Source organism: Mercenaria mercenaria, chromosome 8 (genome assembly GCF_021730395.1).
Source record: "Mercenaria mercenaria strain notata chromosome 8, MADL_Memer_1, whole genome shotgun sequence".
NCBI lineage: Eukaryota > Metazoa > Mollusca > Bivalvia > Venerida > Veneridae > Mercenaria > Mercenaria mercenaria.
The window spans coordinates 20,135,193-20,163,034 of record NC_069368.1 but is presented as its reverse complement, the minus strand read 5'-3'; the positions used below and the strand labels follow the sequence as shown (position 1 = coordinate 20,163,034).

At 34.1% G+C, this 27,842-nt stretch overlaps 1 protein-coding gene across 4 annotated transcripts; it reads left to right on the top strand.

Annotated features, from left to right (window-relative positions):
• The first annotated feature begins 595 nt into the window (after positions 1-595).
• On the top strand, positions 596-27,842 carry LOC123522915 (long-chain fatty acid transport protein 2-like). Of its 4 annotated transcripts, none has more exons than XM_045300431.2 (11): positions 596-733; positions 10,103-10,492; positions 11,094-11,204; positions 11,790-11,996; positions 15,000-15,158; positions 15,737-15,861; positions 19,919-20,110; positions 22,496-22,595; positions 23,899-24,100; positions 24,386-24,483; positions 26,845-27,842. In XM_045300431.2, exons 2-11 carry the CDS (start codon positions 10,123-10,125, stop codon positions 27,156-27,158), a joined length of 1,878 nt encoding a protein of 625 aa, XP_045156366.2. In that variant the 5' UTR covers positions 596-733; positions 10,103-10,122; the 3' UTR covers positions 27,159-27,842. The 4 variants fall into 4 exon arrangements, with proteins under 4 accessions (XP_045156366.2, XP_045156369.2, XP_045156367.2 ...); XM_045300434.2 differs by lacking the exon at positions 19,919-20,110 and adding an exon at positions 18,651-18,842; XM_045300432.2 differs by lacking the exon at positions 596-733 and adding an exon at positions 5,178-5,302.

Here is a 27,842-nt window from a genome sequence, read left to right as displayed (position 1 = left end):
CTTGCTGGCGGCAAGTGATTCTGCTTCAGCGACAAGTGCAGACCAAGATCAGCCTGCACATCATGGTCTGCACTCTTCGCTTTTGTCGGTAAATTTTCAGAGAACATCCCTTTGATAAACAAGTGGTACTGTCGTAATTGAATGATGAACCAATCCATTTTGGAAATTTAGCAGGGTAAAAGTTAATGTCGGGCTAATATCATCAGCATTATATATACCAGTGTTGCCGATATCGGTCTGCTATGTCAATGGTTGCTGTAAGAATTAACTGTGGAAATAATTATTTAGGTGTCTGATTATTTTTTAAAAGCCATATCGTCCAGAAACTCCTTCCTATAATTCCTAGTTTGGTCAAACAGCATAATTATTTTAGGAGGGTTTTAGAATTAGAAAAAGTTTCATTTCAAGTTCCATAGTATGTATAGTATGAATTCATTCTTTGGAATTAATACGGCGTTTTCATTGAATGGCAATTAAGATGTACACTTAATAAATGCACTAAGAGCTTTAATTTAATATGCACGAATATCTTTGCGATATTTATAGCTGAATTTAGTTTATGAACTTTGTCGCGTTCTAAAAGTTGACCCCTGTATTGATACCTAACTTTATGATAACGATATACTAGTATCATAAGTATGCGCTATAACAAATCAACACGAATTCAAAAGTTATTTGGAATTTCATAAGCATTTTAATTTTATTTCGAAGGAAGTAAGGAGATACTTTAGAGGTAATTAAAACACTTTGTTTTACAGTAAAATTATCAAAATCTCGCAATCCTGATTAAAACACGTTAAGAAATTTCATTTATATGCATAACAGTTCTGTCCGTATTTACATAAAACCATGCTCATTATGTACACTTATTGAAATACATGTATATCAGAACGAGACATAACTATCTGCATAAAGATTACTATTTGTGCAAGGTTGGTTACTGAGCAGTGACGTAGCGCAACCAGTTCGGAAGTTTCTTGAAGTTAATCAGCGGAAGGGTGTGAAAATGGAAATCCTCTCCCAGTTGTATCATGTATGGGTCAGTGGAAACTTCCGAGAGGAACATTTTAAAATACATGTATAACTGCACCATGGTAGCTTCTGGTCAAAGTGGCTAGTATGTACGATGCATGTGATTGACACGTGCTGCACGTAGCTCAGCATACGAAAATACGCACAGGCATAATCAGCCGACACTGACAACGAAAGAAGAAAGAAATATTTCAATAAATAAACTGTTGTGATTTTAAGATGACATGAAAATTTGGACACATTTAATTACAATATAGTCTATAGAACTGTGATAAATATATACAGTAAACCCTGCCTTAGTGGTCACCTGTATGAAGTAGCAACTTGCCTTAAGTTACCAATTAATAAACTTCCATATTTCAACATGACTCAAGCCACATTTCTTGCATACCAGACGGAGATTTCCGGTATCTTTACCGGTGCTGGAAAAATCCATCTTACACCCGGGGTGTAAGATGACTCTCGTGCTGTAAATGACGTATAACGAACTACATGTATATAGAAGATTTATGTAGTAATTTATATTTTATTTAAAAAACGGAGTAAAAATTCAATACCTTGACAGTTCCTATTGGTTCCTGATAGTATATTTCTCGATTCAAATCACGTTATTTTATCAAAAAATCATAACGTTACGCTGCAACTGATAAAACAAAACCGGAAAGGCAGGGAGCCTCGTTACCGCCTAAAAACAGTTACCCTCGAGGCCGGATATTCCTATCTGCACCTACAACCAGTGAAAGAATCTTATAGTCTTAAGCAGCCGCGTTGCGTCGCTCCATTAGCTGGCTGCTTATATCGCAGGTCTGACCATAAGCTCATTCAATTAGTTTGCCAAAGTGTTAGAACGCAGAAATACTATTGTTACGGATAAAAAGTTATACGATATTGTTATATCTTTGGCTCTCGTTCTTGACTGTGATACTACAATACAGGAATATGTTTGAAAATGAATAGGGAAGTTTGAACTTTGTATATACTGTATGCATAACATAATTTGTTTGGTACAAACATTACGGATATATCAAAGCTATAAAAACTTAAAGCGTACTACACGTATATGCTTTTTCTAGTATAATAGCTTTTGCAAATATGTATTCGTATAAACTACTCATAATATTGCAATGGTAAGGGTAAGCGTGTAACAAAAAGTCACCATTATAGCTGCCAAAAGAATTTGGCTGTTGCTTGTTCTGAGTAGTTTACCATTGATGAATTTTGCCACGAGTTTTCATGGGATTAGAGTAGCTAAATGTGTCGCCCATTAGTATGACACTTTGTTTTATTGCTATCTTTTAAATTTCATGTTTCTATAAGACTACAGTCTGTTTATAATTATTCGATCGCAGTTATCAAGAGTCTTTTTTCTCCATTTTGGTTTACAAATGCAATGACAATGCAACTTATGCCCATATAACCATGCAATGAGATCCCAGCAACGAAAAAAGCACTAAGATTTATTACGAAATATATATATTTTAAATGCAGTTTCATGGGATCCTATTTGTAATGCTGCAAGTGTGTATGATTACACAAGTTGTCATTTAATACATTGCACTATTTTGACCGCAATACTTGATTTAATATTATATCAGAAATATCTTTTCAAGACGACTCATATTTCTTTTACTGACGTTTTTAGCCCCCTACCGTTGGAACACCGGAGGGGACTATAGGAATGCCCTCCATCCGTCCGTCCGACCGAGCTTACATTTGCATACTTAGGTGGCTATAGGAACAATAGGTAACTGTACTTTTTCATTCCATAAGCTTTTATGTGATTATTTCTCTTTTAGAAATACATGGCTAAAGAAAAAAATAGAGAGAACAAAAGAGTAGCCTCATAAATACCCATATATAGGAATGTCCGTCCGTCTGTTCGTCCGCAAATATGGATCCTGCGATAACTCAAAAAGTGTTCAAGCTAGGTTAATAAAACTTAGTATGTGAATAGAGGGCAATATGCAGATTATGCAAGTACAAGACTTATGCTTGTAGGTCAAAGGTCAATGTCACTATTGAAGGTCAAGTAAAATTGTTTCTGCTACATAACTTTATATGCATTGATGGATTATTTTAGTGCTTCACACAAACGTTCCCCGTGAAAAGGCAATGTGTCAACACATGATCGATCTATGCTTGTCGGTTAAATGTCAAGGTCACTGCTCAAGGTCAAGTAAAAATTTGTTTCTCTCCATTACTTTTAATTGCATTTTTAATACTACACAGAAATGTTCCCCATGATTAGACTATGTGTCTCGCGCATGACCAATGGTTGTCGGTCAAAGGTCAAGGTCATTATTGAAGGTCAAGTAAAATTGTTTTTTCACCGGTAGGGGACTTCTGTATTGCCGCGTCTGGCGAATATTTCACGTTCCAAAGCCCAAGCCTCGTCGCATATTAAATTGTTGATCATCTAGATTAATAACATATGTTTTCAGTGTTTCCAGTCGGAAAAGTTTCTGTAAGCTTGTGTGATATTTTTTCATGATATCGAATCTAGATAAAGTAACTCAATAACGATTACTTGCATCATAAATCACCTGTTTTTAATTGGTCACACAAATAAAGTAATCTTGAAAGAAATAAAGAAAACAAGGATTTTTGCATTTTTAGTAGAATTCGGGATAAGAGCTTTAAATTAAAATCGAGATTTTCGGTGAATCATAATCTATATCGAACGAGCATCAAATGTGTCAACCAACACCGGTGGTGGATAAAGTTGCTGACTTTGAAATCAATTGCCCCTCACCCGGATTTGGGTTCGAGCCTCACTCAAGGCGTTGAATTCTTCATGTGAGGAAGCCATCCAGCGCCAGAATTATAAATTGCCCCTTAATTAGATGTACGCACTTATGAGTGAATAGTATACTGACTTTTAACAAAGGTTTAAAGGCCTAGATTCACTACTATATAAGTGTCCCCCCCCCCCCCCCCGCCCCCCAATCCAATATACAACTCCCGTCTTATCTGCTGCTTATCAGCGACTATGTAATAGCAACTGATTAGAGGGCAATTAGCACAGCAGGGACCCCAACTAGACCATGAAGATGTGTGCAGTGGAGTTGAAAGAAATTAAGTTTTCTTTAGTAAATGTGGAATGAAAAAAAAATGTTATTTTGATATTATGTAGATGATAATAACTATTACTTTAATGTTATAATAATGATAATAATGATAAAAGATAATCATAATTATTATTATTATCATTATTATATTATCATTAGTATATTATTATCATTATTATTATTATTATATTACATATAGGATGATAAAAGATATAGTAATACTATTGAAAATAATAATAATGATAATAAAACACAAGATAGTGAAAACTTCCTGAGTTCTTTGTGCTGACAAAAAAATTTTTCGATTTGAAAATTGATTTTCATGTATTCATGTAATCAACATTATTTGTATATAAAATTATTGTGTTCCATCTATACTCAATTTTCATTTTCAGTACTAGTATGTTGCCAAAAGGGACATTTTTCATGTTTTGCTTTGTAACTTTCACATTCTGTTTTCAATTTAGACAATGTTACTTACAGTATTCTGCAAGCGTTAGATGAGTGAAAGTCACATTTTTTAGAAATATCACAATTCTCCAGACAGAATTTGAAAAATAAAAACTTGCATGTTTCTTTAAGTAAGTTTCTCATTATTTCATTATTGTGAAAATAAGTTTCTGATTATTTTATTATTCTGTTTGATCAACAAATATTTTTCTTTACATAGAAATGCCAAAAAAAAAAAAAAAAACTAGTATAACTTTAAAAGTTATCAATTATTCATTAATTTAAAATAAATTACATAATTTCCTCTTCTCGCTAATAGATACACTTGTAAGGTAGACTGTCTCTCCAATAAACAATGACCCTTGTTTATTGGAGCCATACTGTGATGGTCATTAGCCCCCAACTGTGCTGGTGAAGACAAAAAATCCCTTGGCCCACTGCCAAAATCTAGGCATTCAATGCCTGCCCAGCCATTCAGCTGGCTTACGAAAACTAAGGTGCCCGCCCGTGACGAATATAATGCACGGAGGGGCACCTCGGGTCTTCCTCCACTATCAATGCTGGAAAGTCGAATGACGGTGCGACGTTAGAGTGCGTACCAACAAAAACAAAAATTTGTGATATGGAAACAATTGAAGTTACCTCCCCTAATCAGAATTTCACCATTTGCATTTATCTTTGTGTGGTTTGGTGGTGTAGCAGGGTTATCAGTTAGAATACCATCTGTAAATACATCGGTTCACTCAAAAATTGTAAGTTTAAGGAAACCTGTGATTTTGATTAAACTGCTGAATAAAAAATGAGGTGATGTTGTAGCTACCTGGGGTTCTGATCGTCTGAGTTACTTCCCTTCGTTAGTTATGAGCAATTTGCTTGTCTGTAACATTAATTCTACATAAGAATGACAAAATAACAACTGCCGGATCAGCTGCCACTTTTTTAGGTCTATACAGTTTGCAGCATAATAATTATGGTTTTTAACAACAAGTACTTTCGTGACTTTTGACACTTTTTGTTTCAGAGAATTGATTGAGTAAGAAGAGGTATACCATAGAAATAAAAATAGTTATTCTTACCAAATATAAAATACTTCGAGTCTTGGTGCCTAAATCTGATTTCAGTATGTTTGCAATTGTTTCTATGGTCATTTACAACTAAAAAGGGATATACCTTTCTCGGAAGTATCACCTTCACGTTTGTTACCGTAGATCCGGTGAACCTTCCACGCATAACAATAATTATCATTATATTTAATATTTATCATCAGTATTAATCATTATTATAAAAATACAAATCATGATAATAGTATTAATTATGAATTATTGTTATTATTACAATTATTATTATTATCAGATCTATATTACGAATTTAGTAAGTATTATTATAATGATGATGATGATGATGATTATAATTATCATTATACATGTTGTATTTGTATTGTTGCTATCGTGTTGTTGTTGTTTGTCCAGTGCGCAAAAATGTAATATATATATAAAGATAGGATTGTATGGTTTCAGTCGTTGCAAGATACGTTACCACTACACATATAGTCCAATTGTTAGCATTGGGTAAATAATCAAACACTTTAACTAGAAATACATGCTCATTGTGCTAGTGCAAATACACATCTGCGACATGTTCCTCTTATATAAGGAAAAATGGTAGACATTTCTTCAAAACATCAGCTGTTCATTTAAGAACTGACTATATCTACATGATGCATGAAATTCCTATGTTAAAATGGACGCGATACTTGGTCAAACCATTTTGTTTAAAATAAGTTGTGCATAAGATACGTCAACCATTGTTAAAGAAAAGTTTTCCTGCCATGGAAATGTTATTTTTACGATTTAACTATGATGTAAGGACAATATTTCGAAACAGCAAGATACATTACTGTCTGTGTAAGAAATGTTACCATAACTGCACGTCCAAATGGCACAGGCATTTCATTTCGATTTCTGAAATTGCTGTTTGTCGTAGTAAAACAGTTTCATAAAGACATAAACAGCAGTTGGTGTAATAAAATCTGCCAAAATAATATCATTATTTAGATATAAAATTGACTTACCCTGATTTCAGATGATGCAGAGAGCAGTATACAGACACAAAACAATGGTAAAATGGCTTCCAAAATTACGAAGTTATTGACACACTGAATCATGATTTTAGTACTGTCAGAAATCGGTGCGATTACATCTTAAATATATTTTTGTGTCTAAGTGCTTGCTAGACTGTATCGTATCTTGCAGTAACGTATCTTGCGAGATTAAAGTTGATTAAGGTTTTATGAAAGAAAATTAACTTCATATTGTTTAAAATTAAGTTTCTGTTAAATATTATGTGAACAGCGAGTCAGCAATACTTTTAAATCTTGGCCATTCTGCTTCATTCCAAAGCTTTAACTGCTTTTACAGGTAACATATCTTGCATGAGTTAAAGTAGCATTGCCGATTTCAATATTTGACCCATTTTAAAAAGATCAGGTGTTATTGGTGGATGTATATGATATCAATTCGGGGTAGCAAATTGATTCATTAGTTCGGAAATCACTATTGGAGGCACAATAGATCGTTCTTAATTATATTTTTGTACTGAGATTTCCATGTAACGTATCTTGCAGCCATTTTGGAGACAACGTGTTTACGATTTTATTAAACAAGATATACATGAAGTATTTCTCTGGTGATATTTTTATTCCTACTCTGACAATGCTAAATACAAAAAAAACACTAAATAGCACCGGAAATAAGTTTTCCCTGTTATTTACACACAGACAAATTGAATACTTTAAAGTGGCGACATGAACATTTTCATTATTTTGTTTTGATAAATGGAATATCTCACCTAATACTGACATCAAAAGTACAAAGTAAGTGTTTGTCTGCTTAGATGTATTGTAGTTTTGCATAACAAAACCCAATAGACTCAAATATACCAGTCAGATTATCCTATACTTGTCTGAGACACAAAATGAGGGTAAATTTACATTCTTATTTAGAATCAATGGTAAACAATCAAAACTTTACACATGTTTGGAAACCCAGAAGTTAGTTTTTTTTCGGGCCCCACTTATAAGTTATAGGTAACCCCATTTATTTGCTCTGTCAAATGACTAGTAAGGGTCGAAGCACATCCCCTAGACTTTCTAATATTCTAATATGACGATAGAAAAGAAAAATAAAACATTCAAACACACTTGTTCTGGCTACCATACTTTTAAATTATTCAGGTCAATTAAAATGTGATTAAACAGTACATAACAGATATAATTTTATTTGCTGATACCGGTAGTACTGTACAGTATAAAAATTATTAAATTTAGTTTGTTACACACTGACTAAACTTGTTAGATGGAGTTATGGAGTTATTTTTTTAAGCTGAGTGAGATGTCTCATAGGATCCAAAGCTGCTCCCTGGCCTGACTGAACCTAAAGTGTCCCGGGATTGGAGGGGGCGGGGTGGGGCTGTTGCATTTTGCCCATTTTAATACAAGCTAAAATGTAGTGCTTTAGGGTATAGACGATAGAACTCAAACTTTTCCTGCATTAATTCCAGTTAAAAGGAACTAAAATGTAGGTTTACTTATGTCTTTTACATGCACACTGATTTATTCAGTAAAGGATAGCAAATTTCTTACAATGACATGACATTGTAAGAAATAACACAGTTAACAAGCAAACATTTAAAATCTATGTCAGAATGCTAGTATGCCAGCAAATAAATGGATGAGATGAAAATTTATATAATAACTTAAATCTAAATGCCAAATTTATCAAGTCCTTTCATCTATACCCTAAAATTCGCTATACCCTAAAGCACAATAGTAGGTTTTGATCCTGCTATGTTCAGTGAATGCTAGATTCATTGATTCAATTTATTTTATAATAACCTTATTTTGTGTGCAAGTTTTACAGGATAAGTTTTTCAATTTTTTTTGCGAGAGTCGATTTGTCTGATTTGGATCAAGGGTTCAGTTTTATATTCCTTTATTTCACTATTAAATTAAAACAAAATTGTTACATAATGTTAACTTATTAAAGAAGAAACGAGTCACAGTTGACCAAATATTCTTTGTATCATAGGACCCATTTCTAAATTTAGTAACACTACCGTCTGCAGTTGCGATAATATAATATTAGTTATATGGAAAGGGAGATAATATATTCTTCTTTATGTAAGAAATTTTATTCAAAGATGCATTCAAGTAAAAATTCTTGTTAAATAATATTTTTTACATATTGGTAAAAAACTGCATCTTTTATGCCAAAATCTAAAGCTTTTATAAACTTTTCAGGATTGCAATTTAAATGCTGTAATTTTTACATCAGTATTTCTATTTACCAATCAGAGAGCTGCCTTTTCAAGAACATTCCCTTAAATTCCAATTGGTAAAACAATGCATTTTTACAAGTACCATATAGATACTTTATCACACTATTTCAGAAATCCAATGCTGGGTCATAATGCCTTTGATTAAAATATGGCTGCCACAGTTTGGTTATGAGCATAAAATATATTATTTTCTTCTTAAATCCAATGTTTGATCATTGTTTTCTCATGTATTTGTCATAGGTTTGACTAAATAAATAACATAATAGAAAGTACTATGAAATGCACTGTTTTGATTATCGCCCTTTATGGCACTGACTTCATAATTTCTTGTGTAATATTGAAACTTTCATTTTTCTAACAATTTAATTATGTGTAGTCTCTATTCAGACAGCAGCATAGTCTGTTTTTAACATAAAATTAAAAGCCTTAGGCTTACAGAACTTGAAGGGACCATGCTACAAAGTATAAAACTTCAGTGTTTCATTTAGATATTATATGGATCCGATACTTTGGTTTTAACTTTAAAGTTTGAGATAACAAGTGAGAAAAAATGAAAATCATAAAATATCATAAGAAATCAAAGTTTAAAAGTAAAATTATACACATGTAGTGGCTTTTTTTACGTTTATCATGCTGGACACGATTGATTCTGCCTTTGCGACCAGTGCAGATCATGATCAGTCTGCACATCAATGCAGATTTGGTATGCACCCCTTTTAACAGTTAATGGTACTGTCCAAATTGAAAGATGGACAAGTTCGTTATAGAAAAGCAGGGTAGAAGTTAAACTACAATTCTAACAGGAGCTGATTCATTTTCCTGTTAAACGAAGAAGGCAGAAAACAATGAATTATTGTACAACAAATCACTGTTCTGACGTCACAATTATTACGTCATGGCGTCAAACGGCATAGCGGCGCGCTGGAAAAGAAACCGATTGAAAACGGGCAAATATTTAATGCATGTCATCAAGGATGTACTCAAAAATCCTTTGTAACGTGTTAGAATCGAAATGATATATCTCATTTAGTGATTTGCTCTTGAATAAATCATTGTTTGTCGTTCAGATGCGTATTATTATATCACTCGGGCTGCGCCCTCGTTATATAATTCCTTTGCATCTGAACTCCAAACAATGATTTATTCAACGACAAATCACTGGATGAGATATATTATTTCTTAAACAAATGACATCAGATTCTGGATTTGTTTTTCAGATTCAGCAACTTAATTTGCAATGACATCAAAACGGAACAAGATTTTACTTGGGGCAGCTGGCACAGTAGGGGCAGGAATTTTATCATGGCGAGCATTTTTCCCATGGATAGGCTACGATCTGACCATGATGAAACATGGAAGAAAAGCTGGAAAAATGATATTGAGGGACAATGAAATTGGGCGCTACCTTATAAACATGTTTGAAGAAGCTGTTGCCAAACACCCTAAGAAGCCATTTGTAATCTTCGAGGACAGAGTGTATAGTTATGAGTTCATGAATGACCAGGCAAACAAAGTGGCAAATATAGCGGCAAAATGGGGGCTGAAACTTGGGGAATGTGTTGCTATAATGATAGAGAATGAACCGTCTTTCATCTGGACATTTCTTGGTATGTGTTAAACAAATTAAGTCGTTCAATAACTTTTCTCCACTTAACTTTCATACTTTCTAAGAAAAGTACACTACATAGCCATAGAAGCAGGGAAGGGTTGAGAGGTGGGGGATAGGCAGTCCCCACACCCCCATCCCCAACTTCCAGAGCATAGAAATAGGGGAGGGGCAGTCCCCCAAGTCTTTTGAAGACATTTATGTTAACGGTCTCCCAGTCATTTGAAGACATTCATAATGTAAACACATTTGTTCAAAATGTTTTGTGTGGACCCCTTAGAGGCTACAAGAGCTAAAAGAAAACATAATTACCCTAAAACAAGTTCTTCTCATGAACAAGATAGTAAATAATCACCAACCTTGTTCTGAAGCATACTTGCATAGTCATCTCTCAAATTTGTTTAAATAGTTCCACTTTGCCTGTTATAGGTGGCACAAAGGCTAAAAAAAAGATAAACATTCAAACAACCTGTTTATGTGAACCAGTATATGTATAGATCTTCATTAAAATTGGTCTGTAGCATCCACACCCAATCTGTAATTTAATTACAATGTTTTATTAAAACTTTCCATTTTCTTAAATGTATTCTGTTTTGTTCCAGGTTTACAGAAGCTTGGTATAGCTGTTGCATTTATCAACTTCCACATTAGAGGACAGCCATTGATACATACAATAAAGGCGTGTGAGGCAAAGGCCCTCATTATTGGTCCAGGTTAGACAAAGTTTTTTTGCCATCTTTCTACAGTATTTCAGTTATGTAACTGCAGACAATTTACATAACAAGTGGTCTTATCCTTATAATTGTGGTCTTCTGGATGAGCTAAGGAGACTGGTTATATAGGAAAAAGTAACTATAAGACAATTATGTTATATAGCTACATAATATTTTTAATAATTTTAACCTTTTGCTTGCTGGCATCAAATGATTCTGCCTTTGAGACCAGAGTAGACCAAGGTCAGCCTGCACGTCCATGCTTGTTTTGTTCACCAAACTCTATTCCTGGTGTTTATGAAGGAACAAGCACATGAGAAAAGATATGAATAGATCTCTCCGAAGATCTGTTTTGTTTTCAAATGTTGTAATTTAACTTTAGATCGTGGTAAATAATAATATTGCACTGATATACTAAGAATTAGCCTGAGCCATAAGTTTGTAGCAGTGGTCATTTTCACAGTACCCATGTTTTTTATTAATTAAGTTTTGAGAAAAATTATTTTTCACCTAAAACATGTGATAAGTCGATTTAGAGTGAAATTCAAGAAATTGCAAGTAAATTATTTTGTTTATTTTTTACAGATGATCAGATATTTCAGTCAGTTGAGGAAGTGAGACACGATATTGGACAAATACCTATATATGCTCATGGACGTGACCGTGGTACAGGCTATGAATCCTGGGATAGTTTAATGTTTAGTACATTTCCAGTACCTGTGTGTCCCAGTGTGAGACAAGGGATGGGATTCAGTACACCCTGTTGTTACATCTTTACCTCAGGAACCACTGGTAACATATATTTACTCAGCTCTTTATTGTGTTAAAGGCAACATTTTATCTTCCCATAGAAAACACTGGTTCAATATGTAATAGAGGACTATTTTTTCTTTAAATTATCATTTTTAGCTCATCTGATTTTTTGAAAAAAAATGATGAGTTATTGTCATCACTTGAGCGGTTGTCGGCGTCGGCGTCTGCGTCGGAGTTGCCTGGTTAAGTTTTATGTTTAGGTCAGCTTTTCTCCTAAACTATCAAAGCTATTGCTTTGAAACTTGGAATACTTGTTCACCATCATAAGCTGACCCTGTATAGCAAGAAACATAACTCCATCTTGCTTTTTACAAGATTTATGGCCCCTTTTGTACTTAGAAAATATCAGATTTCTTGGTTAAGTTTTATGTTTAGGTCAACTTTTCTTCTAAACTATCAAAGCTATTGCTTTGAAACTTGGAATACTTGTTCACCATCATAAGCAGACCCTGTACATCAAGAAACATAACTCCATCTTGCTTTTTGCAAGATTTATTGCCCCTTTTGGACTTAGAAAATCAGTTTTCTTGGTTAAGTTTTATGTTTAGGTCAGCTTTTATCCTAAAGTATCAAAGCTATTGCTTTAAAACTTGCAACACTTGTTCACCATCATAAGTTGACCCTGTACAGCAAGAAACATAACTCCGTCCTGCTTTTTGCAAGATTTATGGCCCCTTTTGTACTTAGAAAATATCAGATTTCTTGGTTAAGTTTTATGTTTAGGTCAACTTTTCTTCTAAACTATCAAAGCTATTGCTTTGAAACTTGGAATACTTGTTCACCATCATAAGCAGACCCTGTACATCAAGAAACATAACTCCATCTTGCTTTTTGCAAGATTTATTGCCCCTTTTGGACTTAGAAAATCAGTTTTCTTGGTTAAGTTTTATGTTTAGGTCAGCTTTTATCCTAAAGTATCAAAGCTATTGCTTTAAAACTTGCAACACTTGTTCACCATCATAAGTTGACCCTGTACAGCAAGAAACATAACTCCGTCCTGCTTTTTGCAAGATTTATGGCCCCTTTTGGACTTAGAAAATATCAGATTTCTTGGTTAAGTTTTATGTTTAGGTCAACTTTTTTCTCTTAAACTATCAAAGCTATTGCTTTGAAACTTGCAACACTTGTTCACCATCATAAGCTGACCCTGTACAGCAAGCAACATAACTCCATCCTGCTTTTTGCAATAATTATTGCCCCTTTTGGACTTAGAAAATCATTTTCTTGGTTGAGTATTATGTTTAAGTCAACTTTTCTCATAAACTATCAAAGCTATTGCTTTAAAACTTGCAACAGTTTTTCACCATCATAAGTGGACACTGTACATCAAGAAACATAACTCTATCCTGCTTTTTGCAAGAATGATGGCTCTTTTTAGACTTAGAAAATCATGGGTAGGACAATATTTTTATTACACAAAAAAAATCAGATGAGCGTCAGCACCCGCAAGGCGGTGCTCTTGTTTTACTCAGTCATTTGTTTCGAAAGACCAATTGTCAGCTTTCTAAAATTCTTATCTAATACTGTATATAAATAGAAAAGCTCATGACATAAAAATGTTCATGAACTTTGCAAGTTCAAGGAATTTGCTAAAATGTTAGTTAGTATAAATTTCTGCATTCACCAAAATGTCATTATGATTAAGTAAAAGTAAACAAATTTAACTTTGGCACTTCAGTTTTTGGCAATTCTTGAATGCATCTGCTTGCAAAATGCCTGAAATCATGGTTCATAAACTTTTTGACCCAGGAGTATAATCCACTCAAGATGTAACTGTGTTACTAAATTGGTAAGGAAACAGTCCCTGATGTATAATGAACTACTTTAACCTGCTGGCAGCAAGTGATTTTGCCTTTGCAACCAGTGCAGACCCATTGGTCGCTATTCAGTCAGCAAATTTTCAGTGAATACCCCTTAAAATAATAGATTTTATTGCCCAAATTTGATGTCAGACCAGTCCATTATAGAAATTTAGCAGGCTAAGGGTTAAAAAAGAGATTGAAAGTATTAATGTTATAATAAAATAAATTTTGAATACAAAAATAGTAACATTAGAATAGGGCATTCTTTTTACAAATTAAAAATCAAGCTATAGATATGTGTTGTGAATAAGACACTTTCTTACTCTTGTTCATTTCCATTAGACCATGCCTCAGTAACCATTCAGGGGCCTACATGGTTGGGTGGTTGAAGGGGAAGGAATACCTAACTATAAGTTATAAGGAGAATACAGTTCAAACGAATGTTAAAATATAAATTAAACTTCAACATTTTGCTTTTTTGATGCATGGAAATAAAATGGCTGTCATTTTGATCGAATTTTGCAATGTTCATAACTTTTTTGTGTTTTAAGCCAAATTTGAAAGTTCTTTCATTGCCTTAAATCATATAGTGAACATAGGGACAGCATTGTCTTTTCCTTGAAGATTACTGTGAGTCACTTGCCTCTCTCCACTATGTTTGAAACTAGCTAGCTTTGGGTGAAGAATTCTTTCATGTGTGGAAGCCATCCAGCTAGCGTACTGAATATTGGTGGTTCTACCCAGAGGTGCTTGTCTGGATGAAATAATGCTCAGTGGCGCTTCCTTTACTGTTATAAGCTGGAAAGTCACAATGTGACCTCAAAAATTGTATAGATGTAGCTTCTAACCAAACAACAATAATGACAGAAATTGTTCATGCCATGGTGTTGAGGTGGTGTGACTGTGATAGATGTTTTGAAGATATGTTTAATAAACTTTTGTGCTCTGTATACAAATATTCTTGTTTTCTGTCAGCTAAAATATTCGCTATATAATCTTTCCTCAGATAGAATTTTCATATAAAAGTCAAGCAAATATTTAAACTGGATTTGCATACCAAATTCAGTATGCTCTCGCAAAAGATCGTACTTTCAGTTGATCACAGTTGCCTATGCAAACCAAGTTCAGTATTTTCATCATGGAATTTAATTACATAAAATATGATGATTTTAATTTTTAGGTTTACCAAAGCCTGCAATCATCACTCAAGCAAAAGGTGTTGGTATCAGCAAGTTCTTCCAACTTTTTGATTTCATGCCATCAGATATCCTCTATACATGTACACCACTGTATCATAGTGCTGCCGGGGGACTAGGGCTCATGAACACACTAGATCAAGGTAAATATATCACTACAGTATCATATTGTCACTGTTGGACTATTATTATGCTAGACTTATGTAGCACCTTTTTCATGAAAAACACAGCCCGTGGACTAGGATCAACTCTAGTAACTACTAATTCCATCTTCCTCACAAAAAGCAATTTTACTCATTCACCCAGTCTGTGATTGGTTCAGTTACTGTAAAAGCAGAAAATTTCACAAGAGTTTAATTTTTGCAAGAAGTAGGGCCTCGCGAAAATATATTTATAGCGACATTAAACTCTTGTGAAAATTTCTGCTTTTACAGTCCTACATCTTTAGAAAATTCATCCTTGGGTAAATATTTACCATTAGTATACTTCAAGAAATATACCATTTTTGCAATTTCGCAAATATTAAACCTCGCGAACATACTCAAAATTTCAAATTCACAAAATTTTGACCAAGCAGAAATATGTGCTTTTTCAGTACAGGTAGGAGCAAATATATTAGCATGGCAGCTTACCCTGCTCGAGTGTTCAGCTTAACTCAATGAATATGTAAATGATTTCTAATTGATGTGATACAGCCTATTGTAGATTATTTACATTACAGGTTCTACAATGGTTTTGAAACGGAAATTTTCTGCTCATCAATACTTTGAAGATGTTCGAAAACACAATGTGACAGTGATACAGTATATAGGAGAGCTCTGTCGATACCTTCTGACAGTACCTGAGGTTAGTCTTACGTTTACTGTTTCAGTTTAGATTTTCGTAGATAAGGACCTGTTCAGCATTCATTTTTGCTTAAAAGGGAATGAGTCAGGAATGAGTCTTTATTCTGTAAGGGTCATTTCTTTCTGTAAATGTTAACAGTAATCTTCCTCCATTAAATTTACTGCAAAAATCAAACACCATTTGTTATCTCAATTAAATCAGACGTGACTTAGGTTTTGATCTTTAGATAAGTGAATATTTTGAATTAATGCAGATTTAACCATATTGAAATAAACCAGGGAAGAGTTTACAGTTAGGGAAAATGTTACTAGAATTCCCAGTTCTGTAGATATGGATACTGTTTCAGAAGAGGTGAGAAAAACACCTTCATTTCTTGCATGTCAGGCAGGATTTTCGGATGATTATGCCGGTGCTGTAAAAAACTCATCTTACACCCAATGGTGTTAGATGACTCACATGCTGTAATTTATGAATGAATGCATAATTTGGTATGCTAAATCTGCTAAATCTGCTATGATAAAATAGTGCTTAAAAGAAAAAAAATCTTTTTTACTTTATTTCTTTATGAAGAATACGGCAGAAAAGAGAATCGATCACTAGTTGAAAGTGCGGATAGAAATATTTTGCTCTTGGGTAAATGTTTTGCAGTAACTCAGCAGAGCCTTGTTACAGCCTTAACAGTTACCATTGAGCCAGATATATTTCCATCCGCACTTTCAGCCAGTGAAAAATTTCTTAATTATTTCATAAAGTATAAATATTGCATTTCAGATGTACATTGTACCTCAGCAGTACACATAATGTATCACTAACTCATTAGGATATATGGTCATTTGTTTTCACTATACTGACATAGTAATAATTGAGCTGAACCATGAGAAAGCCAGCATAGCGCATTTGCGACCAGCATGGATCCAGACCTACCTGCGCATTTGCACAGTCAGGTCAGGATCCACACTGTTTGCTTATGGTTTCTCTAATTGTAAGGCGTAAAAAAAAAATTCTTTGTTTCCGGTATCCCGACCTACCCTAAATTTTTGGCCCGACCCTAAATGTTTTTATGGCCTTGGAGAATATTTTTTTCAACTTTTTAACAAAAAGATGCAAAACTGCACTTTTTATGCTTTAAACATGGCCAGTGATGTTAGAAATCAACTTAGTGATGCTCTAAAGGCATAACACCCTTATTTGTAATCATTTTTTGACAAAAAAAAAAATAATTTCCGAAAAGTCTCCCTTAATAAAAAAAAAATCCAAAAAAAAAAATGTTCCGACCTACCTACCCTAATTTTTTTTAGCATGTTACCGGAAACAAAGAATTTTTTTTTTAGGCCTAATTATAGAGTTTGAAAGCGAACAGTATGGATCCTGACCAGACTGCACGGATGCGCAGGCTGGTCTTGATCAATGCTAGTTGCAAATGCACTATAATGTTAGTTTTCTCATGGTGCAGCTCAATTGTTTTATAAAGTTTTACCTTACTGGTTAAATGAGATCGTTAAAAGAGCTTACACTGTAGTCCAGTGGTAACACTGTCTGACTATGAAACCAGGGGCCGTGAGTGACAGCACTCAGCTCGTCCAACTAAAGTAACTAACACTCAGATAAGAGTCCATTGTATTATTGCTTTACACCCAGCACACAAAAGAACCACTGGAAAGCTTTTGGAATTGCAGTGTCTTCCGTACCTGGCACTATCCTCCAACTGAAAGAACTAACAGCTAGTCATTTGGAGGAGTCACTCATATTGGTTTCCAGGGGCGACTATAAATATAAGCTTACAAACAAAAAATGAGCCGTGCCATGGGAAAACCAGCATAGTGGGTATGCGACCAGCATGGATCCAGACCAGCCTGCGCATCCGCGCAGTCTGGTCAGGATCCATGCTGTTCGCTAATAGTTTCTCCAATTCCAATAGGCTTTAAAAGCGAACAGCATGGAGCCTGACCAGACTGCGCGGATGTGCAGGCTGGTCTGGATCCATGCTGGTGGCATACCCACTATGTTGGTTTTCTCATGGCACGGCTCAAATAATGATTATATAAGATGACTTCATTACATAGTGCATACATAAATTGAAATGCACTTTTAATGAAAATAAGTTCTCATACATGTAAGTAGTAATTACTATCCCACAAAATATTTTGTTGGAGGCATCATTGATTAAAGTGTGTTTTGAGGATTAATGAGAAGTTTAAATTTACAATTTGCACACATGCAAGTCAAAAGTTGACATATGGAAGAAAGAAATTAAAAGGTAATTTGCAACATGTGATTTATTTACTGGTACATGTGTGTAGGAAATTTGTATTTTGGTATATATGAACCAAAATTTCTTAGTGAAACTATCAATTTTAATTGATGAAGTCAGGTGTAATGCCAGTTTGAAATAATGGCAGATGATAGCCACCTTACCATATGGGTCCTGTTAAAAGCCCATAATGCCTTTGTTTGTAATATGGCTGCAACATTTTTATTATGAACAGAAAATATGTCTATTTCTTATTAAATTCTGTTTTCAATAAAATTAATGTTTTCTGATATATTTGCCAAAGGTTTGAATATTGATTAACATAGTAAAAAACATTATTGAATCTGTTGTTTATGATTACCTCCCTTTATGGCTCTGACTGTGTAAATTTGTGTGCAATATTGAAAGTAGTGATTTTCTATTTCTTATTGGGTAGATGCTATTATCTGTTCTTAACATAACATTTAAGCCTTATGGATCTTTTATCAGTTTTCGCCTTATGGAACTTTAATCCGTATTAACTTTGAATGTTTTACAGAGTCCTTTAGATAAAACCCATAAAATTCGGCTTGCAATTGGAAGTGGTCTGAGAACAGATATATGGAAACAGTTTGAGAAACGTTACAATATTCCTTGGGTTATAGAATATTTCGGCACCACGGAGGGGACTGCAGCTTTGATGAACCTAGAAAATAAGTTTGGTGCATGTGGTCGCATTTCACCATTTCTTGTATGTTTTACAATGTATTTTGTAATCATAATGGTCACCTCTAGTGCTGTATGGAACACAATCCAAAAGAATACTTTCAGAAACATATTTGAATATTTGCCTGGCTAATAAAAAATTTGACAAAAAGTGAAAATTTGCCCAGTTAGTTAAATAGAACAAAAAGTGAACCATACATCTATTGTGCACTTACAATAGCTTATCATCTTACATTCATGCATGATAAACATTGCATGTATACTTATTGTTCCCCAGTTACAATGTACATGTGCATGCTTCATGTACTTTGAAGGCACACTAAGTTCTGGACATTTCATAACTTCTGTGCAAAAAGTGGATAAGTGCTTGTTTTTGTCAATGCAGATATCCCATTTTTGTGCTTAAGTGACAGTTTTCCTCATGTTAGTGTACATGACTGTAAAATAATTATTATTTACAGGCAGTAACAGCTTGAAATTAATGAAAATTATCCTTAAACCATTTTTGAATAAGTAAAACAAACCTTTCGTCAGAAATAATTATACCTTTAGATTTTCTGCTTTAATTATGCGCACATGTTCTGACTGATAAATATGTTTGTATATGATTATTCCATGGAAAACAAAAATTAGATATCATGATGTTCGCTGCACAAAATATTTGATACAATTTGTTTCTGAAAGTACCTTCTAGGATTGTAGGTGTATAACCGCATGATCGAGATAGATAGATGATAACAATGGATTTGGTTGACACTGTGCTATAACTTTTACAGCCGCTCGCCAAGGATAATAGCCTACAGAAGATTCAATATTTACATGGTATTCTTCTGTACATTTACATTTGGAGATTATTTTGTTATTTCAACAATGGCAGTCTGAGAATGATGTGTAACAATTCTAAATATTTCATGAAATACAGCCACAAAAATCAGAATTTGTTCAAATTAAACTTACACTTTACTGAAAAAGAAAGTGTAAGTATGGTTGCTGTACAAATTGGAAGTTTATAGCTTGGATAACCAAATCATTTGTTCTAAACCCTCCTGTAGTTGTGTTATGTTGTCACGTCGTAACATTCACTGTTACTGTTCCTTTCAGAGTCCGTTAGATGGTAAGCATAATGTGAGAGTCGCTGTTGGAAATGGGTTAAGGTCAGACATATGGGAGACCTTCAAACAGAGATACAATATTCCAAAAATCTGTGAATTCTTTGGGGCAACTGAGGGAACAATAGCTTTAATGAATCTTAGCAACCGTACCGGATCCTGCGGCCGATATTCTCCTCTTATAGTATGTGTCTTCTGTCATTGTTGATGTTAAAACAGGCTTTCAAGTAGCAGATAGGATGGGCATTTTATAAGATCTAAATATTAGCATTTAATAAAGAACATTGTTAGCTTGACTTTTCAAAGAAAAAGTAGAGCTATTGCACTCACCCCAGCATCTGTGCTGGCGTCCATTGGTTAACGTTTTTAATGAAGTCAGATATCTCTGTTACTATCAAAGCTTTTGACTTGAAACATAAAAGAGTTATTTACAGTCAAAGTCTACACCAGGAGAAAAAAATCCCCATAACTCTGATATGAATTTTGACAGAGTTATGCCCCTTTTTAACAGAATGTTTTGATAAAGTCAAATATCACTTTTACTAGGGCTGTCATCGATAGAAACGATATCGATGTATCAACGATTTTTTTTTGTCGATCGATTATCGATTCCCATTTTCAAAAATCGATATTTTACAGGGAGAAAAAACTACCCAAATAAACTCTCAGACCCTAAAAAAACAACTTAAGTTCACAAAGTTGTAAATTTGGATGAATGCAAAAAAGGAGTGAAGGCAAAATAAAAATGAAAGATGTTATTAATTTTTATGTATTTCTTTTATTTCATAAATACAAATACAACAGAATCAAACAGAAATATGGAAATTTACATTAAAACTTAAAATAGCATTTACAGGAAGGTATATAGTATTATATGAACAAATAGGTTGTTAATCTAACTTAATAATCAGTATATCGATGTATCGTCGATATTTGTCTTCTGATATATCGGTATCGTCGATACGCCTAAGACCCAATCAATGACAGCCCTAACTTTTACTATCAAAGCTTTTGACTTGAAACTTAAAATAGTTATTTAGTATCAAAGTCTACACCAGGAGAAACAATCAACATATCCACATAGTTCTGATTTGAATTTTGACAGAATTTTGCCCCTTTTTAACTTAGAATTTTTTGGTTAATGTGTTATAAAGTTTTTACTGGCAAAGCTCTAAGAGTCAAGCACTGAGAAAAGTAGAGCATGCTGTCTTACGGACAGCTCTTGTTTATTATTTTGTATTAATAAATTGCAGGAGTGTGTAGGCATTGTACTATTTGATGTTCAAAACTTTAATTGAGCCGTGCCATGAGAAAACCAACACAGTGGCTTTGCGACCAGCATGGATCAAGACCAGCCTGCGCATCCGCGCAGTCTGGTCAGGATCCATGCTGTTCTATAACGGTTTCTCTAATTGCAGTAGGCTTTGAAAGCGAACAGCATGGACCCTGACCAGACTGCGCAGATGCGCAGGCTGGTCTGGATCCATGCTGGTAGCAAAGCCACTGTGTTGGTTTTCTCATGGAACGGTTCAATTATTTCAAAAGACATCTAGTGGCAGAGCTTTGTAGAGTTCATTTATTATATAATACTGCTTTAAAGCAGGACTCATCTTTTAATAATGAAAAAAGGGTCATATTGAAAATATAAATATAAATTGTTGAGTCTTTCTGATTAGTTTTTAAAGCTGTGAAACAAATTAATACAAGCATAAAACTATGTGTGCTTGAAAGCCTGCAGAACACAATCCCTGTCCAAAGTTTTTGTCAAGCAGAATTTAGTATATATTTGTTTGCTAGACATCCCAGAGTAGAATCACATGATAGTTTTCCTTCTTAGTCAAAATCTTCTTAGTTATTGTGTTTAGAAATTAAGCATTATATTTCATAATATGTTCCTATATCCAAACTGCAAGAAATTGTTATAACAGAAAAGAACTGAGATAGGTTTTGCCATTCATGAGTTGTAACTATGTTCATTTAAAGTGTGAGTTAATCAGAGTATTTACTAGTCTGTATATGATTATGCTTTAGCTATAGAATTAATTTGATGCAGGTTAAATGATACATTTGAGTGCCAGTATGCAAAATCCATCCTTAAGGCTTAGGATGACCAGCAAGAATCCAGATCAGTGCACATCCATACTGTTCTACTGTTCGTTTATCAATTTCAGCACTTAATTGCATGCAGCTGATGAGCAGTCATAATGGATTCAGGTCAGGCTGTAGATATGTGCAGGCTGATCTGGATTCAAGTTGTTGGCAAAGCGGCGCTCATTTGTCAAACTCGCAAACATCATTTGATCCCACAATAAATGTAGGTCTAATGAGTACAATAAGAAATACAGAATGGCAAAAGCAAATTGAAGCTTCATATATAAATAGTCTCCTAATCATAAAAAAATCCACTGTCATGCAAGTTCAGCATTTAAGATGAATCAAAACATATCTTTTGTACTGCCATCTGGTCAAAGTATCTTTTAAATATTAAAGTTTTCTTAATATTTTGTCAGTAAGTAGTATCAAAATTTGAAATCGCATTTAAAGAATCATGCTTTCTTGATGTTTTCAGAACAGGCTGGATCCTACACCAAAGTTGCTGGTTAAAGTTGATGTAGACACAGGAGATGTTATTAGAAATAAGAATGGACACTGTATACAAGTCAAAGCCGGTACCTGATTAATTATTATACCTTTGATACAAAGTACAGTTGAAACTTATCTCGAACTTGCTTATCTAAAAATGCCAGCTATCCCGAGGACATTTTGAAGTCTGCGTCCCGAAAGCATGTGCACAAAATATTATTCTAAGTTGAATTTCAGTTATCACAAATTAAAACCCTTGATCCATTGAAATTCAAGATACAGAGTTTGAACCGTATATAGGGGCTGTATTGGAGTCACACATATCTGTCAGCTGTCCATTGTGTCCACTCCATATTTTCTAAACCTGTGTGCTATCATACCATATCATATCATTATGATTTCCATTGACAAGTGAAACAGGTTTGCTGCTAGGTGCCTGACTATACCGTCATGATTTTCTTTGGCAGATGAACTAGGTTTTAGTACTATGTGCCGCACCAGACAATTATGAATTCCACTTTTTAGTGATCAAGCTCTGCTACCTTTTGCTGTACCATACCATTATGACATCCATTGTCAGATGAACTAGACCATTATGATTTCCACTGTCAGGTGATCCAGGTCTGCTACTTTGTGCTATTATACCATACAATTAAGACATCCATCTTAAGACGAACTAGGCATGATCCATACCATTATGATTTCATTGACAAATGAACCCAAGTACGTTACTAGGTGTTGAATCATTATGATTTCTGTTGTCAAATGAACCTGGTCTATTACTCTGTTTTACACAATACCTTTATGGTTCATATTGTCAGGCGAGGCAGGTCTGCTACTGAGTGCTATACCAAAATTATTATCATGATTATATTTGATAGATGAACCAAATCTGCAACTCAGTGCTCTACTGTAACATTACGATATCTATTGCCAGGTGAATCTTTCTTTGCTACTCAATGCCAGACCATACCATACAGTTACTGACTTCCATTGATAGGTAATTTAAAACCAGGCCTGCCATTTGTTGCTATATCATACAATAATGACTTCCATGGTCAGGTCTACTACTTTATTCTCAACTATAAAATCATGATTTCCATTGTCAGGTGGACCAAGTCTTCTTCTTAGAGCTATACCATAACATCATGATTTCAATTTACAAGTAAACCAGGTCTGTTACTTGGAGCTATACCATAACATCATGATTTCTATTTACAAGTAAACCAGGTCTGCTACTTGGAGCTATACCATAACATCATGACATTCATTTACAGGTGAACCAAGTATTCTTCTTAGAGCTATACCATAACACCATGATTTCTATTTACAAGTAAACCAGGTCTGTTACTTGGAGCTATACCATAACATCATGACTTTCATTTACAGGTGAACCAGGCCTGTTACTTGGTGGTATACCACATCATTATGGGGACATGCAATTCTATAAAGGTGGTAGGGAAATAAATGAAAAGAAATTGTTGAGAAATGTGCTGAAAGAAGGAGACTGTTACTTCAACTTTGGAGATATGTTGACAATGGATTCAGATTACTTTGTCTACTTCAAGGATAGACTTGGTGACACATTCAGGTAAGTAACACAAGGATATGAAGGCATCGTGATATGTTTAACATGTGCAGTTATGGTAAAAGTTAATGTCAGTTTAAGACAAAGTCTAATAAATAGGAAAATACTTACGAATAAAATTATTATATACATATTTATTTATTTTCCAGTTTTGTCTACTAAAATGACCTTTACTCTGGAACAAGCAATGTTTCAAAGCATGTAAATTACCTGGTACACTTGAAGATATGCATGACATTGAAGTTTTGTTGTATGCTTTAGTTTTAAATGCAAATTGTTTTACTCTAGGTGGAAAGGGGAAAATGTTGCTACTTACGAGGTATCAAACGTGTTGACCAAGCTTGATGTTATTCATGATGCTAATGTCTATGGAGTTGAAGTTCCAGGTAAAATAATATGATACCTAACATGTGGTGTTTTTGTTTTCAAGAAAACCTTAATATAGGAGTTATCAGTATAAAGCCTGATGGTGCATATTTTTGGCATCTTCCAGTCGTTTGATTTTTAGCAGAGTTATGGCGCTTGTTTGTTGTATTTTATAGTGAACACACTTTATCTGCATGTTCTGTTTAAATGATTTTCTGCAGAAAAATGACCCTTGATTTGTCAAATTCTATGATGCCTGTTCTATTCCTTTACCACCAGTTGGAAATTCACCAAACTTCAGAAGGTTGATTAATGCTAGCTCTAGTTGTTTATATCTTTGGAATGTAATTGGCCAATTATTTTCACTGGAGTTATGGCCCTTTGTGGCATTTTACTTTGTATGCATGTTAAGTGGTAGGAGACATTCCTTTTTTTGTGAAAAACAGTCTCTATCTACTGTTAAATTCGAAATTTTATATTATACAAGTTTTGACCAGAAAGCTATTTTGTAAGTGTTTTATTACTAGATATGAGATGTTTAGCTTGACTATTCAAAGAAAAGGTAGAGCTATTGGATTCACCTGTGTGTCTGCGTCAGCTTCGGCGTCCCAGTTTGGCAAATTTTTTTAGCTCACCTGTCACATAGTGACAAGGTGAGCTTTTGTGATCACCCTTCGTCCGTCGTCAGTCCGTCCGTCCGTGCGTCAACAATTTCGTGTCTGCACGATAGTGGTTTCATTTATGATTTTATTTTAACCAAACTTGCACACAAATTGTATCACCATAAGATCTCGGTTCCTTTCTTGAACTGGCCAGATCCCATTATGGGTTCCAGAGTTATGGCCCCTGAAAGGGCCAAAATTAGCTATTTTGACCTTGTCTGCACAATAGCAGCTTTATTTATGATTTGATTTTTACCAAACTGGCACACAACTTGTATCACCATAAGATCTTGGTTCCTTTCTTGAACTGGCCAGATTCCTTTATGCGTTCCAGAGTTATGGCCTCTGAAAGGGCCAAAATTAGCTATTTTGACCTTGTCTGCACAATAGCAGCTTCATTTATGATTTGAATTTAATAAAACTTGCACAGAACTTGTATCACCATAAGATCTCGGTTCCTTTCTTGAACCGGCCAGATCCTGTAATGGGTTCCAGAGTTATGGCCCCTGAAAGGGCCAAAATTAGCTATTTTGACCTTGTCTGCACAATAGCAACTTCATTTATGATTTGATCTAACCAAACTTGCACACAACTTGTATCACCACAAGATCTTGGTTCCTTTCTTGAACTGGCCAGATTCCCTCATGGGTTCCAGAGTTATGGCCCCTTAAAGGTCCAAAATTGGCTATTTTGGCTTTTGCAGCCATATAGAGACTTCATTTATGGTTTTATTTGATACAAACTTCCAAAATATCTTCAGCAACAATAAATCTTGGATTCCATGACAAATCAGATCCAATCGTAGGTTCCAGAGTTATTTTATATCTTGATTACCTCCCCTGATTGTAATCAAAATGGATTTATATCAGTAAGTACTTATAGGACTTATTTGAAATTTCATTATTGTCATTAGTTGGACTGAGCCAATGTGGGTAGATAACTATGGACTGATTTTATGTCAAATTACCTCCCTTTATTTCAAATTAAAATGGGTATATCTCCGTAACTAATGAAGATACTGATCTGAAATTTCATTTATGTCAACAGATTTATTTGGCAGATCCTTCTTTTGTTCACTTACAATATTTTTTTTTAATTACTTCCCTTTTGCGTTACTATAAATAGCTTATTTTTAGTAACTTTTTTATTATTGGCCATAGGGAAAAACCGAGACCACCTTTCTGTGGTACAACATGGATGGTACCTCCAATTTTTAGGTGTATTTTGACATATCTGTACCTTGTAAGAATTTTTTTTTCTTTTTGGTTAAATTTCTTCCCTTTGTTGTTCCTGTCCTTTGGACTTAGATCTTTTTTCTGAGGACCTTCTTGTCCTCAAGTGCAATGATAACAGGTGAGCGATATAGGGCCATCATGGCCCTCTTGTATGTAAGTTGGTATCTCAGTAACCACTTGTGGGAATTAATGAAACATCACACACTTATTCACTGAGTTGAACTGACTTACATTGCACAGGTCTCATAACTCTATTTTGCTCTGTTAGAAAATTATGCCCCTTTTTTGAATTTTGTATTCATTTAATTGACAAGGTTGTTGATAGTCGAGTGTTGCTGTCCTATGACAGCTCTAAATGTTGTTTCAGATATTGACTTTAGCCTTTTAAAATTTAGTGTTGAACTATAGACCAGTACGTAAACTACGGAACAGAGATTTATATAAAGTCATGTAATGTAATATATTATAATAATTATTTTTTCAGGATCTGAAGGTCGGGCAGGTATGGCAGCAATTCATTTAGAAAATAATGCAGAAACTTCACAGAAAATTCTTAAAGACATTTTTCTTCATGCAAAAGAGAATTTACCAAGCTATGCTAGACCGTTGTTTCTACGATTTCCTAAAGAACAAGCTGTAACAACAACGCTAAAACAACAGAAAACACAACTGAGAAAAGAAGGCTTTCATCCACAAGATATTGACGACCCATTGTTTTACTACGATGATCAAAATAAAACTTATTCCCCGCTTACCGTAGAAACATACGGTCAGTTTCTTACAAAATCAAAGCTATAGGTCTGGAACTGTTTGGAAGGGCATGGAATTGTTCTATATATATATGTAGTCCCTGGTGGGATCCACACTTAAGAGAAGATGAGATAGATGTAACTTCATATTAGCTGTAATAAAAGTTTGTTAAAAATGTCCGATAAAATGAATACTCTATCTTGATAGTTGCTCACTTCAAATAATTAGAAATATGTTTGATTTTATTCTCAATGTTTAGGTTTTGTGTGTATTTTATTTACATGCACTTATAAATTCTTAAGACATTTCAGTGATCTCAGCTTTTTTTTGCGGGAGAAATATTGATTAAAAGTATTAAATCTCATCTACTCTACTTTGTATGGGTGTGTTATCTCAAGCTTCTAAACATGTTGTATAACAGTATCATTATAAACACTACATTCCAACGATAACAGATGTTATAAACTGTAAATAGTGTATAAACTGTTTATAAACTGTTTTGATATACATGTATGTTATTTTTTTATTTGTCAACTGTGTTAACATATAATAGAATTGCATAAGCATATGATGGAAGTATGAAAACATATGATGGCACTTTACACAGATAATCTGATGTTATACATATTGCTGCTGACATATTGTAAATGTTTGTTCAGATTCTGCTATAATATGTTAAGATAGATAAAATCTTGAATACCTTTTCAGTATTTTGAATAACATTTAGTTTTT